Source organism: Anabas testudineus, chromosome 2 (assembly GCF_900324465.2).
Source record: "Anabas testudineus chromosome 2, fAnaTes1.2, whole genome shotgun sequence".
Lineage (NCBI taxonomy): Eukaryota > Metazoa > Chordata > Actinopteri > Anabantiformes > Anabantidae > Anabas > Anabas testudineus.
Window position 1 is genome coordinate 17030712 of NC_046611.1, and position 16361 is coordinate 17047072.

At 39.3% G+C, this 16361-nt stretch overlaps 1 protein-coding gene across 2 annotated transcripts in view; it reads right to left on the reverse strand.

Moving 5' to 3' along the window:
• The window catches only part of rps6ka3b (ribosomal protein S6 kinase, polypeptide 3b), a 44754-nt gene extending 28704 nt beyond the window's left edge, over nucleotides 1-16050 (reverse strand). The window contains exons 1-2 of one of the 2 annotated variants that reach the window (XM_026361706.1): nucleotides 15596-16050; nucleotides 9616-9675 (exon numbers count right to left, since the gene is read on the reverse strand). In XM_026361706.1, the coding sequence (XP_026217491.1) occupies nucleotides 9616-9675; nucleotides 15596-15658 (123 nt within the window). In that variant the 5' untranslated portion in view covers nucleotides 15659-16050. The remainder of the gene's footprint in view (nucleotides 1-9615; nucleotides 9676-15595) is intronic. The other variant, XM_026361707.1, reaches the window with a different exon arrangement.
• Between the last annotated feature and the right edge of the window lie 311 nt (nucleotides 16051-16361).

Sequence of the window (16361 nt, forward strand, 5' to 3'; positions counted from 1 at the left end):
AGGGCTGAAGGTTCAGAGATTATTTTATTCTGTTGCCAAAACAACATTTCATTATTCTCACAGCAACTTGCTAGACCTGAAACACACACACACACACACACACATACACACACACACACACACACACACATACACACACATACACACACACACACTCAATATAAACAAACTGGAACTATGGGAATGCCAGAGAGTGTGAGTGAATCACAACAATACAAGCAAATACAGACAGGCAGCAAACAACAATCTGTATCAGCAGCCTGTTCTGTATCTGTGTGTGTCTGTGTCTGTACATGAAATTGCACGTCCCTGACATGAAATAAAAGCATCTTCATTGCGCTCCTCTCCTGTCACTACACCACTGAGACTGATTAAGTGACGACCTTGTTACAGCCCACAGCGCAGAGGGAAACACTGATACAGGAAACCCTCCAGCTGTTCATCATTTAAGCATGTCCTGTCATTGTTTCCCTGGCAACAACATCTGCACAGGAAGGCACACATCTGTCCTTGGAGGGCCCCCTGTCAGCCACAACCTCTGTCACCGCAGGAACAGGCAGGAAAAAAGCCAACATGATAAACTTTAAATCACTACCTCCAGTGTTCGTTAGTGTTTGTGTTCAGCAATATTTAATAAATGCTCCACTGTTTATGAGTTGGGACACTCTGAGGTAAGATTGTGATTTCCCACAGGTCTGTGAATGCATCTAATGAAGACAAGAAACTTAACATGTGTTGGAGATGACACAGGCAGCAGGGGAGAAACAATCAAACAAACAATATCTGCAGAAAAGAAAGTGGAGTGGTTGAGAGGAGAGGAGAGGAGAGGAGAGGATGGAAAGGTTGGGCAGGAAATGAGTGAAAAGTAAAGTAAATATGAGAGAGGAGAAAAGGAAAAGAGGACACCAAAGAGCAAGGGAAAAAGAGAGAAAAAGAAAGAAAAGAAAACTGTAATGGAAAAGAGCGAGAAGAGACAAGAAAAAATGGAATGGAGAGATGAGAAGAAAACTAAAAAGAAATAAAAGCAAAGGGAAATAAAAAGAGATACAATTATTGGAAAAAGGACCTGAGAGTAAAAAATAGACAAAGGACAGAAGAGAGAGGTAGATAGGGAAGGAGAGGAAAGAAAAGGCAAGGTTAGAGGGGAAAAGGAGATGGCAGAAAAGCAATGTGGAAAAGGAAATGAAAAAAAAAGAGAAGAGTAAATGTAAGGATACAAAATAAATGTTTGAAAAACAAATAAAATTGAAAATAAAAAGAAAAAAAGGAGGAGAAGAGAGAAAAGGTGGGCAGAGAACAGAGGAAAGGAAATGAGGGAGGAGAGAAGCAAGGAAATTGCGTAATAAATTATAAATAAAAAAGATGATTTGAGATTGTGAGACGACACAGATGAGGTGGAGGAGGATGAAGAGGAGGAGGGATAGAAATGAGATGCAGGTTTCTAGTCTCTGTGTCAAATTCCAGTTCAGCTCAGTGCGGTTTTTCAAGTTGGGGGAGGAGGCTCTGCCTTCCTGTATCTACAGGATAGAGGATCCTCCAGATCCGGCATCTTCCTGCCAGTTAACATAAAGGGAAACTCCCCTCTAGTCTCTCTGGCTCTCTTATTCTTCCCAAATGGTTCGGGGGAGACACCCTGACATCTCCCTGAACACGTGACAGTGTCTCTGGTTCTATACATACAATGTTTACTTTAGGGTGAGGCTTATTTAAAAAGATTTTGCTTAAAAGACTCCAGATTGCAATCACAAATTAATTTCAAAAAACAATTCCAAGCAAGAGGGCAGTGATTTTCTCTTTATCTTCTTTCGTCATCACTCCCTATCAAGCCTAAAACAACAGGATGTTGATTTCACAATATCCTAGGCAAACTGCACATTAGGTAACCAATCCATCATCACAGTACTGGATGCTATCTGGGTGATTTGTGTTCCCAATCCTGTTGCAAATAACTCCATGTGTGAAAACACTAAACAAAGGTAAGATTTTCTTAGATCTTTTAAATGCTAATTAGTACTGTTTGACCTCTGACATCCATAGTTTGGCCTAGAATCTGCATCTGCACAAGGCTGTGAATAAAATAATAGATCAATAACAATCAAAACATGTTATACTCCCCAGGTCCAGACACTGTCAACAATATCATCAATATGAAACTGTTTCCCAGCAACTGTGTCTCCTACAGATTAGGTTCCTATGTAACTAAACTGCAAAGATGATGCACTGGACAGATTGTGTTTCAATGTAACATATTATTAAAATGAAAAAAGCTCTACAGTTATTAACAGAAAGCAAATGGAAAGCAAGTGGCTGAAGTGAGAGTTTGACTCTTGACACTGTGGTTACCATTAGACAAAGTTTGGTTTGTTTAAAGTTTAATAAACACTTTGTGTGGAGTGAGTTAATTTTTTCTCTATTAAGCCAAAGCACAATCTTAACTCTTTATCCCTAACAGCCAAGTGCTGTGTGTGTTTAAACACAACCACAAAGAACACCTAAGTTTGACAAACCGAATGTTGTCCTGCAAGACGGGATACTTTGGCGGGAAAAAATAGCATTTACTTTTCTTAATTAATTATTGTGTTGGTGAAATATTTCTCTTCACTGCACGTGCACTGTGAAAATATAACATAGTAAAAACAATTCATTACATTTATTATGAGCCTATAGCCCTGGGACAGTGCTGCATGTCAGCAAGTGTGTGATGTTGCTCTCTGATTGTTCCTGGAGAGAGGGCTGCATTCAGGAAAACCGGCGCCAAGTTACGCAGATTACATCATCTGCCCATGACCTCACAATGGCAAAACACACAATGCCTTGTTCACAACACACATACAGACACACACACACACTGACCCCGCTCATTACCACTGAGGAATTCACCAACTGATCCTGACAGAACCTAAACTGGGAGGACACTAAAATCTCCCTTCCGCTTCTAGCTCACTTATTATGTGCCTTTGTCTCTAAAATAGACACACACACACACACACACACACACACACACACACACTTTCCCTCCCTAACTTTATGCCTCTTCCTATCAATCAATATTTTCTCTTTCCCTCTGTGCATCCATCAATATCCACTCTAGCCAGCGTGGGTGGGGTGGAGGTTTCCATTTTAGGTGTTTAGGCCTGAGCACATACACTTCCTCCCTCCCTCCACATACAACCACAGATGCAGACAAATAACCACTAAGAGCCGAACCCAAACACTAAAATAGCTCCCTGTACAAAATAGGAACTAACATAATGTCCCAAACTGAGGACTTTTGTTTTCCTGCCCTTTGTCTAGACAGGCACACTGGGAATTACAGTGATTCCTGTTTCAAGTTCAGAGGTTGTGACCGTCTAAAGTGGATGAGAAATGTCTTGTTTATCTGATCCCTCACACAGATGCACACACACACATGTTCACCTGAGCATGTTGAATAAGAGAGTAGAGTGCCATGTGTTTGTGTGTGTGTGGGCGTTTAAAAGACGCCAGAGAAAGTCAGTCCAGATGGCCAGAGAAGATTAAATACCATCTGCCTGCGACCACTACATACACAGGCAACACACACACATACACAGAGAGGAGACCATGCAATGATTTATGAAGTCTGAAAAATGACTTCACTAATGAAATCCATTACATTTTAGAATTTACGATAAAGGCCTTTTTCTTTGGGAACAGTGAATAATTTAGTCTTCCTTTAGAAATCCGTCAGGAAAAATAGGTTGAAAGGGGAAATAAGAGTCCATGTGTCAGACTTCGTGATATTGTGTCTTTGCACAAACAGAACGTATGTGTGTTTTAGTATTTATCACTGAAGTTATACTGCATTCACCTGTTGAAAGCCTGTCCATGTTGGATTTGAGTTGGACACTTTCTGCAACACTTTTCAGAAAAGTAAACTAGGCGCTCGGGGTTGTGGGCTTTTAGGGATAGCTACTCGTCCTCTGAGACCACTAACAGACAGTCTTTTTTTGTCTTGTGTCTCTTTATTTGGATAATTCTGTATATGTGGTGAAGCTGCTCTTCTTTTTATTAGCAAACAAACAACAATGTATTGATCTTCTGATGGTGTGGTCAATGTTGGTTCCTGATCCTGATTTGGATACAACCGATGCAGCTTCCACAAAGTGTGTTAGAGCCATGTACTGCACCATAAGAACCTTCAGTCAAGCCATGATCTGACCCTGAGAAAGCCCTTTTCGTTTAACAATTTGACTTCTGGCACTTTCACTTAGTTCTGATGCCATGTTTCCCATTGTAGGTCAAGCTCTAAGTCAACAAGGTTCGGCTGAAAATTTGAGGCACAGCCATATTTAAAACAGGTAAATAATTGTTGAAAGTAGATTTACTCAAACAAGTCTCTAATGAGTCAATCAAATCCTCCCAAGTGTCATCTGCACATGAGGTTTAATGGATAAAACTCTAAGAGACATGGCCTTTTAAGATGGCCGTTACCACATTGCTTCAGTTTGATTTCTGGCCTAAACATACAGAATTTGAATAATATGTCTCTAAAAAGTAAAAGTAAGATTTAAAAAAATGGAACAAAACACAAAAAATAAACCCAAATATTAAAACTCACTGCACAAGAAAAATTAATAAAGTGGGTGCATGTGTTTGCTTGTGACCTGAGGTAAAAGTTGGTGGTCAATGTCGGTCTCTCCCACAGTCAGTAAGTGACCTCACCCTGGGTCCAAACATGATACTGTGTCTAACAAACACACACACACACACACACACACACACACACACACACACACACACACACACACACACACACACACACACACACACACACACACACACACACACAAGCAGCAGATGGTAGCAGATGTTCGTTGGTCCCTCAGAGGGCAGTGATGTTCCTAACACTGTCTGGAAACCATTTTCTGCCTCACTGGGGGCATCAGTGGTTTGTTGGCGTGTGTATGTGTGTCACTGATTCAACAATGAGCAGTGGAGTCAGCATGTGAAATGAATGTGTTCTTGCAGTCACAGTCACACTAGTGATGATGAGTTTGTATCATCGACTCAACAATGAGCAGCACACTTGAGTGTGACTGTGATATGATATAAGTGTTTGTGTGTGTGTGAGGGATTTCATAGATGATAATGACTGAATGAGTGTGTGAGTGAGTGAGTGAATGAGTACTGAAGTGTGTGTCTGAGTATTCATATCACTGAGAGGATCAATGTGACTTTTAAACCTTTGGGTTCGCAACATTTTTGTAAGACTAACCTTCAATCGTCCTTCAATCAACTAATTAAAGATTTATACTGATTTTATGTGTATAAATCTTTCAATAAAACATTTGCACGTAAAACAGTAGCACATGAAGAAGCACATAACAAATGTTACAAATGTAACCAAAAGAATAGGGAAAAGATTATTTAAAATAATTAAGAGTTACACAGAGGAATTGAACCAATAGCAGGCTGCCATGTAAGCTGCAACAATTTGTCAAATAATAATCTTTTGAGAGAAGATTTATCTATAATTATAACCGATAAATTGTTTCATTGTGTCATTTTTAAGTTGAATGCTAAATATCTGATGGATTTTAAATTCAAGTCTGCTTGAGTTTTGATGTTGAGCTGTTGATTACAACTAAGCACACAAATGTCCCCACAACAATAGTGTCAAGATAAAATTTCACAACCAGAGAAAAACATGCAGACACATAACGATGTTTCACACTCTGTTGAGCCAGTGGAACAATCTAACTCACTCATTAACAGCTTTGTAATATATTCATCCTCACACACACACATACAACGTGACGTTCATACTGTTTTCACATCTACTTCTTGCTTCTGAGGTTGAATGTGCGTGTGTGTGTGTGTGTGTGTGCGCGCGCACGCGCTGCCGACTCTAGAGAGTGAGGTAATGGGTGCTCAGCTCTTCTCAGGCAGTCAATCCATAACCCTTAGCAATCCGTCTCCACTGCATTTAAAAATCGATGTGTGCAGCTGCCCTGCCTGCCAACACACACAGAGTGCAACTAGGAAGACCCTAGAGGTAAGATGCACGTCAGTGAGGTTCAGGTTTTTTCAACCTGGCTGTCGACTCTGGATTGCCAGATACTGTGTATTTGTATCCCTTTAAAGTGAAGCCGTATTTGCACAAAGCAAAGACCCATTTACATAGCAGAAACCTTTCCCAGGGACCAGGAACATTTTGAGAAGGTTAGTTCCTCTACCTGGTTTCTATTGGAGGAAGCTGGGTCTAAACCTTGTTCTGGGACCACTTCCAAAAGAGTAACTGTCAGGTGGAGCCTCTAGCACTGAACATCATAGATTTGTCAAATACTGTGCAGCATTTTACACACCCATGTAAAAATGTGCACTGCACATGTAGAGTAACAAGCATCTGTTCATGACACTTCTGATATGTTAGTGGGCCTATTTGCTTTACCTTCTCAGGGCTGTAGCCCTGATGTGGTAGTACAAATCACAATTCTCTCAAACGGACCCATGTAAGGTTCCTGGACATGAGATCTTGGAAAAGCATGGTGCCAGGATCTTTGTGGTGGAATTACACCAACTAAACCTAACCTACCTAAACTGAGATCAGTTTTTTCGAGTAATTTCTTAAGAGCTAAAGAGGTAAAACTCAACTCAGCATTATATATTAAAAAGTGGAAATTAGACATTAATACACAATAATGTGCAAAACTGAATTAGTGATTTGTTCTCTCTATTTTATATCATATCACTGGTTTTGCCTTTCCCCTCTTGTTAAGAAGAAAGAGCAATGTCTTCTTTGTTACTTGTCCTCTTAACAATTTTATTCAGAATTAGTAATTTGCATGCATTAATTATTAAACTGGTTTTAGTTATATGCGTGAATAACTAAATTGCATACACAAATAATTTTTTCTGACCGTGATGCCTCCCGCACTCACGCTAAGCTCATAAAACATTACTCTGGGGTAAAAAATAAAAATGTTTCCTCTATAACCAGATAAGGATCACTCAGATTTATTCTCCCAGGGTTGCTCTAATACAGTGATGTGTGCATTTTAACCTTCGTAGACAATGTGTCTTTAACAATGCTTATTCCTTTAATGTGTAGGGTGGTGGATAGGTAATAACAACAAGATAAGGATGTGAAGTCCAGGACACATTTGCAAAGTCAACAAACCTAAATCTACAAAGCACCACACACCACACTTTATCTATTATCTTTTGATGACATAGTTAAAAATACTGTAATATAAAGTAATAGTATCACAGATACCACGGATATCACAAATGTACAGTTTACATAATAGAAAAGCTGCACAGTTCATCAATTCCAGAAACAGGCTTCTTGCTTGAAACACAGTCCACTGCATCCCAATTTTCTGTGTCAGTATGATGCAAATGTTACCATTAATATTCAAATGTCAAGCAAATTTTCCCACAGTCAGTCATTTCAGCACTAGATAAAAGAAAGCCTCATCCTACTAAGCTGGTACTGCCTCTGCAGCTCTCTCCTCTGTTAAGGGATAAAAAGTTAGGATTTGCTGTTTGGCAGGCATCAAGCAAAATAAACCCAGAAACATTGTGTTTGATTATAATTTACTAAACTAAAGTTGACTAATACATCAGCTCAGATCTCTGTGTCAGAACAGAGATGTAACAGTAGATGACAGCTCTCCCTCAAAATTACACAGAGGGAAAAATAAATTAGGATTTCACACTAAGTAACCATACTCCTTCCTCTAACTGAGAACAACACCTGAAGACTTGTATATAGGTATTCTGGAAACTGCAGTACATCGGTAGCTTTAGGTATTTGTAAGCAGCTAGGGTTTGTTCAAAATGGAAAAGCAACAAAATGAAGTGGAGCTCATGGCCATTACTGTCAGACTATGCAGAGCTGAAAAAAAAACAGAGTAATATCTCACAGCTGCAAATATGAAACCATCTACACCACCAAACCATCAAACATGTATGGTACCGGTTCACATCACAGGGACATGTTCCTAACAGACTTTGCTGCAAAAAAGCATAAATTATAAAACAGGGGCAAAACAGAACAATAATAACAAAAATATTAGCAGAAAATATGGTCTGTGGCCTTTCAGCCAATTCAGCATGTTGGACTCCTCATTAGAGATACAACCCCGATTGGCTGTTCAGCTTAGCAAATTACTGCACTGCAACTTCTTATTATATATACTTGATCAAAAGCTATAAATAGTCTGTGGTGTGAAAACCTTACGCAAATGCTGCTTTGTTTAAGTTTGTATATCTGCAGTCCTACGTCTTTTTCTGCTTTCTTTTTTTGAGTAATGACTACAGACTTCTGGCACCTGTAGTTCTCTTAGATTAACATGAGATGACAGTCTGTCTCAGTCCGCTCAAGTTGTTTAATGTCAGCTAGGTGCGTCATAGTTTTTACTCTATATTTTATATGATTTATTTCATACCTGTAGTGAGTATCATTATCCATTGTGACCGACTAAATACAGGAACTCTGGACACCGTCAACACTGTTGACTTTTTTACAGCAGAGAGTAGGGTTAGGTTTGATTTTAGCTGGAATATGCTGTTTGCAGCTCATCTTTCACAACTACTAGAACATATTGTAGTAGAGGTTAGGAGAATTACTGGGAGATCACTTACACAGCCTACTGTACATCACTGCTCCCACCAAATAGTCCAAATATCTACAGACAGTCCAACTATGAAAAACATGCTGGAGAAATGTGATGTGTCCTTTCCCTGACAAACAATCTTTGGCAGAGTCCAGTCAGCGCCTTGCAGTGAGCACATTATCTAACAGACTTAAGAGTCACTGGAGCTGTTTCACAATTAACATATATTACCTACTGCCAATATAATCTACCACTGCTGACGATGGTTGTTCTAACTGGAGAAATCGACAGTCAGCGTTAGCTATAAAACAAATCATCCAAAATGCACCCAGCTTTAAGAACCAATCCCTCGCAGTGAGTTGATAAGACCAATACTGCATGGATTGAAGAGTGAACTTTATTTTGGATTTTAACTTGACATAAATAAAGTTAGAAATGGTGTAAAGTTACTGAAATTAGGACAAAGGAAGTGACGTAAGAAGAGTTTACCTGAAGATTAAATAACAAGTAATTCAAAAATAACACCTGGAATATGATGTTAATATTTAGCTGTGCAGAGGATCTGAGGGAGGATTTTTTTGCTGTAAGATGACTCATGAGCTTAATAACGCGCCACACTGAGCTTCTCTTTCATACCAACAATTATCCTACAGGAGTAGGCGTCAGTTTTCTCAAACAGTGAATAAATCATCTAAGGGGAAAAACTCTGCTTTGTGTGAGTTTTTCAAAGCTGGGGGAAAGTCTCACAAACAAAGCCACACACGTGTCGACGTACAAATGACCAGAAAGGCTGTTTACTCGTCAGTAGCAGCCAGCCTAACTCATTAATGTATATCTGGGGTTAACTTACACACAGCTGCCATCAGTGAGGTCAGAGTGTGAAACTGCTGTGAGTGCAAACTGAGAGCTAGCTGAGTTTACAACTGAAGCCCACTCAATGTCAGGTGACGCTCACAGAAACCACTAAACACAATCTGGAGCATCGTCTCTGTTTGAGTTGAACATTTAACCCAAGAACAGGAGGTGGACTTACGGTGCAGACGGGCATCGAGTCGTCCTCGCCCACGGAGTCCTCTGGATCGTGATGTGCATCCTGTAATCACAGAAACAAACAGAGACGTCACACATTAACACACACACACCTGGTACACAGTAGGGACGTCGTAATTAGTGTGATCCTGCCAGGCAGCTGCAGCGTCACCGCTTCAGGTTAAAACATGTTCACAAGCCACGAACAACAGCCTGAAGTGACAGATGAAAACACCTCCCGATCACTGGAAACACTTACAGTACAGGCTTGTTGTAAAGATACAGTCACTGTCCACTTTACTACAGTACACCTTCAGAGTCTAATGCATCTAACAACTGTTTTTATGACACCAGTAATGCTTTAGAGTTGTTAATTTAATTATATGTTGGTTAAAGCAATTAAGACCTTGAGTGTTTTTGAGGCATTTTTAGCTTCTCCTAACACCTCAATCATGGGGGCATAAGTTTGCTTTTTAATTTGCCTAAGATAATCATAAGATAGTGTACTTTTGCAATTAATTCTTATCTGATGATTGACAGTATGGATCAGGTGTGTGAAGATATGCGTTCTTTTAGCACAACATTCCTGGTTTGTTGCTTTTTGTGTTATCAAAGGATTTAGAGGTGAATCAAGCTGCTCAATCAGTTGCCGGTCTTTTATACAGATCCCTCCCTCCCATCATCATCATCATCCCCCTCTTGTTACCTGTGACGAAGGAATAAAACAGGAGTTAAAAATGTTAAAAATGTTTATAAACTCTCTAGACGGTCACAGCGTGAGATCTATCAGCAGGGCCACCAAGCTAGAACCACTTCTACCTTGTCTGCTTGGCCAAATGGAAAAAAATAACAACAACAGATATGAATTAGCATTACGTAAGGCAGATTAGCAGTCTGTCTGCTTCCCTGCTGGAACAGCAGCTGTGATTTAGACACTGATAGCAGTGATACTACTGCCTGACAAAAACAATAATAACAATAAAAGCGATTATGGTGATTATTTACTTTGCTGGTAAGTGCAGCATCCTGAGGATAAGCCTGAAATCTGCACAGCAGGGTGAAAGAGGGAGGGAGGAGAAGAACATAAAAAGCGAGCGTGAATAGACAAGATGGATGGCAGACAGAGAGAGCGATGGCTTATGACGAAAAGAAAGATGCAGAGGTAGAAGGTGACAGAGAGTGCAGAACTGTAGATGAAGAGGAAAAGCGACAAGCTTTGCTTTTTCTGAGTGAAGGACTGTAGAGTCTGAACCATGAATATAAACAGTGCAGCCTGTCTCTGATGTTGGGGTTTTCAAAGTCTGAGACTGTGGGACCCCCCTCAGACAAAAGTGAACCAAGTCAAGCAATTTAAAATGTTGACTTTTTGTGTGTTTGTGTGTGTGTGTGTGCGTGTGTGTCTACAGCATTTTACAGGATGAAAAACCCAACCTATCATTATCTTTTCTCTCACTTCTATTTGAGGGATTAAGTTTTGTAGCAACAGTTACCAAATTTGATGGCTCTGGGAGATATATTGTCAAGAAGTCTATATCTTTTTATATTTTTTGATAAATAGATATTAAGTACAACTTTAAGTTTGTGACGTAAATGTGGATATACAGACAATTATGACTGACTTACATTTTGTATTATTACAGTATCTTGTCTTAAATAAATACAATACTGCAAATGAATACTGTTATGCAACAATATGCAGAACTTTCCAACAGTCACACAGCAGCCCAGGTCAAGAGAAGTAATGTCACTGTATGGGATTTATTATTTCTCTTTTGTGAAGAAAGTGCACCTTTTTGTTCATGTTCCTTTGTTAATTTCTACTGTTCTTCCAAAGCACTTATTTTTAAAAGTTTCCTTTTTAAAGAATACCTGTTTTTTGTCTAACTGGGACTATTGCCTTATATTACTAGTTTATAACTAAATTTACTAGTTTTAGCTTCTCAAATGTCCAATTGAACTATTTTATTTATTTTATATATAACGTTAAATTCGGGGTTTTAAACTGCTCTGGGAAATTAATGGGTATTTTTCATTATTATATGGCCTTTTATGCACTAAATAATTATCATCATCATCATTAATGAAAACAATCATTAGTAGCAGCCCTGGAGGATGTTTTATTACTTATGATTTTCCCATTTGCATACAGATTATTACAGATAGATTTCTAATGCACTTTTTTGTGGTAAAAAAAATAACTGAGCCTGCAGAGTGTAGATTCAGCTACACTTGTCTTTACTTCTGCATTTCACCAGACAGCTGCAGCCCCTCGCTGCTTTTTGCATGTGGTATGTGTGTGTTGAATGATCTTGTCTTTAGGGCAAAAATCTTACAGAAGCATCTCATCTCCGTAGCAGAGTTTCACCACTCACTCCTTTGTGTGTGTGTGAGTGCTTTTTGTTTGCCCTATTGTGGCCTAGAAAAGCCGGTACGACAGCAAACACTCTACTATCAGACACATCAGACTGATGTACATCTGTGTAACACAGGTGCCAAAGGTCAATTTCACCAAGAAGAGCACATTCCTGTCCTGAAAAGAGATGGCAGTGGAAACAATGGGAGCAGGTATTAACTTGTTTAGAGGTGAGATAGAAAAAGAGAAGGTGGCTACAGTGACTCAGTGCATTTCTGCATTTGGAGCCTATCATGAATATGGTTTGCTTATTCACAATCTGCCCACAAAGTGACACGCAAACGCACACACACACACACACACACACACACACACACACACACACACACACACACACACACACAGCCATTTCTCCATGCAGCCCTTGTGACACCACATACAGGAAGTGGACACACACACTCTCACACGCACAAAGACATAACCTCTTCCTGAATCATGCGGTTACAGTTGCACCGCCTCCAGCTCTTTATCAAGATTCAAAAACTTGTTGGAAGGAAGAACTGGAAAAAAGACAACACACTCACACAGGAGTTTTTTTTCAATCTCAGTTTCTAGAGGAAAAGACATTTTTTATGTAGAATCGCAAAAGTCACTTAAAATAAAATCACAGCGAGGACTTTAAAACAGTCGCCTTAATTTTTGCACCAACAATCATTTTAACGCAGTCTCTGATAATTAATTCATAGTCTAATCCATTTCCAGGAAGAAGTGCCACATATTACTTTTTTCAAGCTAATAAATCATGAGCATTTTCATGAGACAATTTATAGACTTGATTAAGATTCAAAATAATCAATTAATAAATGTTTAGCTGCAGCCCAACATTTCGTTGCACACACTGGCTTTTTACTCAGATTTCATGTCGCCTTCTTAGCCCCATAGCAGCTTTAAGAGCAGCTCCTATACATTAGCATCATACTTTATGCTGCTTTTCAACCAAACACGGTGTCACTTTAGTGTCTCTGTATTGGCTTATAGAGCTGTTCCTGTTACTGCTGATAGTAGTGACTTGACTACTGACCTAACAACGCTTCATATTACATACAGCTTGAGTCTCCATGTGCCATTACAGAGCATTTGCGGTACTCAGCTATGTTGCAATTTACCTTTTTAGCATCACATTTAAGCACTTAGCCATGACACTCGTGTAGAGACTTGCAGCATGTCTTATGGTATTTTGTCTCCAACAACACTGTTGTTGTTGGAGACAAAATGCACTGTGTATGATGTTTTCATACTTTATTCTCATTTAGTTTCACTTTAACACTCCTACAGTAGATCAGAAACAAGCTGCTCATCCAGATGACATTCAGTATTGACCTGACTGTCACATTATAAAGGTGATCACATAAGGCATTGTGAGTCTATGTTACCTGAGAGTGAAGTTAAGGAGCTTCATTTGGTGTACATATGATACTTTATGTTTGTATTTAATCTAATTTGGTGTAACTTTAATATCCTTTTAGGAGCTTAAAATGTGGCTGATTTTGCTGCAGTATTAAATAAAGATGCTTTTATTTACATATACAGTAGCATCACTTTAAGTCTCTACATACTGTTACAGTGTGGGTCCTATAACAGTGCTTTATTACTCCTAAATGATACTGTAATGTGTACTCTTGTGATATCAATTGTTTTTTTAATCCAAATTCAGAGACACTGTATAATCCTTACGGAGCTGCTCCAGCTGTATTGTTGTACTTCAACCATTTTCAGCTTCTCAAATAGATACTGCACTAAGATTTATATTTTTATCACATATTTGGGAGAATATAAAATATGATAGTTATATGACCTTTATGTATCCTGTAACACTACTTTATGTGCTATAGTTGTAATGACACTTGACTATAGAATAATACAGCATGTTTGTTGGCTTCAACAGTGCTTATAATGATTGTAAGGTGTTCCAATGTATTTTTTACCATCCCATATTGTGTATTTTTCACAATATCTCTCTCAGTGATTCTACAACACAAATACTTGGATCTGTAGTATCAATTTAATACTTTCGTACTGAACACATAACAACATAGCCATGGTGGCAGCAATATTTTGTTTTACTTTAAAACTTCAGCATCAATAACAGGTGTGCCAGTCAATTACTCAGGTGTCTCAGCGGGCACACCTTTCATTTTTGGAGTGCCTTTAGCCTTCTACTTGAGGTTCTACTGAATGCCTGTGTGCTCAGAATGAAATTATGATGCTCTACAGTGGTTTTAATCCAATTTGCTGTCTCTTTACACAAGTTTTGGGAGATGTTGCTGCTGTCAATTGTTATCTAATGGTGATGTTAATGTGTGGAGCTTAGAGCTCAACACTTCTATACAGGGGACTACTGCACGTTAGTGTATTTTTGTATCAACTATAGACAGTTTAAGAGTAGCTGATGTTGTCAAATGTTGGCTGGTAGTGACTGTAATGTGTTTTTAGCATCTGTGTGGTGTATTTATTAATATGTTTTCTAAATGTTGCTACTATATTACTGTAGCGCCCTGTAGCCCAAGTGAAAGTCACTCAGCTGTCAGTCAATACCTCTCTATAGTGTATGATCTTTATGTGTTCTGTGTATCCTGTTGTGCAAATTTAATACTTCTGTATGGAGCATTGCAGCATGGTTGTGCGCTGAGAGTGACATTGCGGTGCTTGAAGTGACATTATGCATCAAATAGCATCGTATGGGGTGTATTTTGACAATATCTCTGTAAAGGTTGCTAAAGCACTCTCCAGCCTAAACAAACTCTATTGAGTATCTGTATGTCGTATGTAGTACAAATGTAATACTTCTTAACAGAGTAATGCAGCATATTTGTATGCTCAAAGTGATTTTATGGTAGTGCAAAGTGTATTTTAATCAAATATTGTATCTCTGCAGTGCTTTAGGAGTAGCTGTCGCAGTCAATTGTTATCTATTAGTGACTTTAGTGTTGTGGTTTTTAGGATCAAATGGCATCATGTGTAGTGTATTACGGCTACTACATCACTACAGCACTCTTCAGCCTGAAGTGACTCTAGGTGTGCTTATAAAACTACTTTATGTCGTGTAGTACTAAATGAATACTCTGTGTCCCTGTGATAGTTGTTGGTGTATTTAAATCATATTTCGTGTCTCTGTGTGAGCATTAGGAGCAGCTGCTGCTGTCCATAATGACCTAATCTCACTGTTGGACAGCATATTGTCACATTTTTGTACTTTTGATCTTCAGCCTCTAAACTTCCCACTGGGACAGGACTGTGGCATTATTACTGTGCCCTTTAGCACCTATTCTGAACCATATAGTATCACTACTGCTTTTTAAGTGTCTCGTAATAGTATTTCCTGTCCTCTAATACTTCTTTAATACTTCTATATAGAGTATTTCAGTCGGAACTGTTACGTTATAGTGTGTAGAAATCTAGTTTGGTGTCTTACTATGAGTTTTAGGAGCGTCTACTGTTCCCAGCTGCTCTCTAACAGACTTTAAAGTGTGCAGCTGTGCATTTTTATAAAATATTATGCTAATGTCACTGCAGCACAAGTCGCTCCGCTGTCAGTTCAGTGTCTCTCTCGGTGTCCGTGTGAGTGTCTCACCTCTCCGGTCGTCCCCCCCACCGGCATCTTCTGCCAGGGGTCTGCTAACTGAGCCAGGGGCATCTTTTTCTCCTCCTCCGTCTACTTTTCTTCCTTCTTTTGTTTTTATTCCTCTTTTCTGCCCCGGTGTCTCGTCGACACTGTCAGTCCCAGCCGGCTTTCTCCCTCTCTCCTCTTTATTTCTCTGCTTTTCTTCAAATCCCTTCAGTTAGGTCTCTGCGAGTCTGCCCGCCGCGGAGTCCACCAACCAACCGACCGACCGACCGACCAAGCGACCGAGCCGAGCCCAGTGAACACGGTGTAATTCCGGATTTGCCGTGGCACCGAGACCGCCCCTTCCTCCGGAGAGACAAACATGAGAAAAAGCACCGAGGAGGACGCCCTTTTTCGGAAACTGATTGACTCAACACACAGTTTTCTCTCGAGCTGTCTGTCTCTCTCTCTCTCTCTCTCTCTCTCCACTTCCGTTCTTTCCCAATATGGCGGCCGGTGTCGGCTTACCTGTCCGTCAGACTGCTGCGTCACGCCGGCGTCACGTCAGGAGGCGGCGTCCTTAGGTAATAATGGAAGAAAACTTTTTAAATTTCTATTTCATTTCTATTAATAATTTAGTTCGTTTTTATAAATGTATAATGCATTAATTATGTAATGATTTTGGTAATAAATAAAATAAATATATATTCATATTTCTAATAAATTCATATTTATCATGCATTATTTGTACAAATGAAGCCAAACGCATATTTTTCTTAAAATAGTTCAAAAT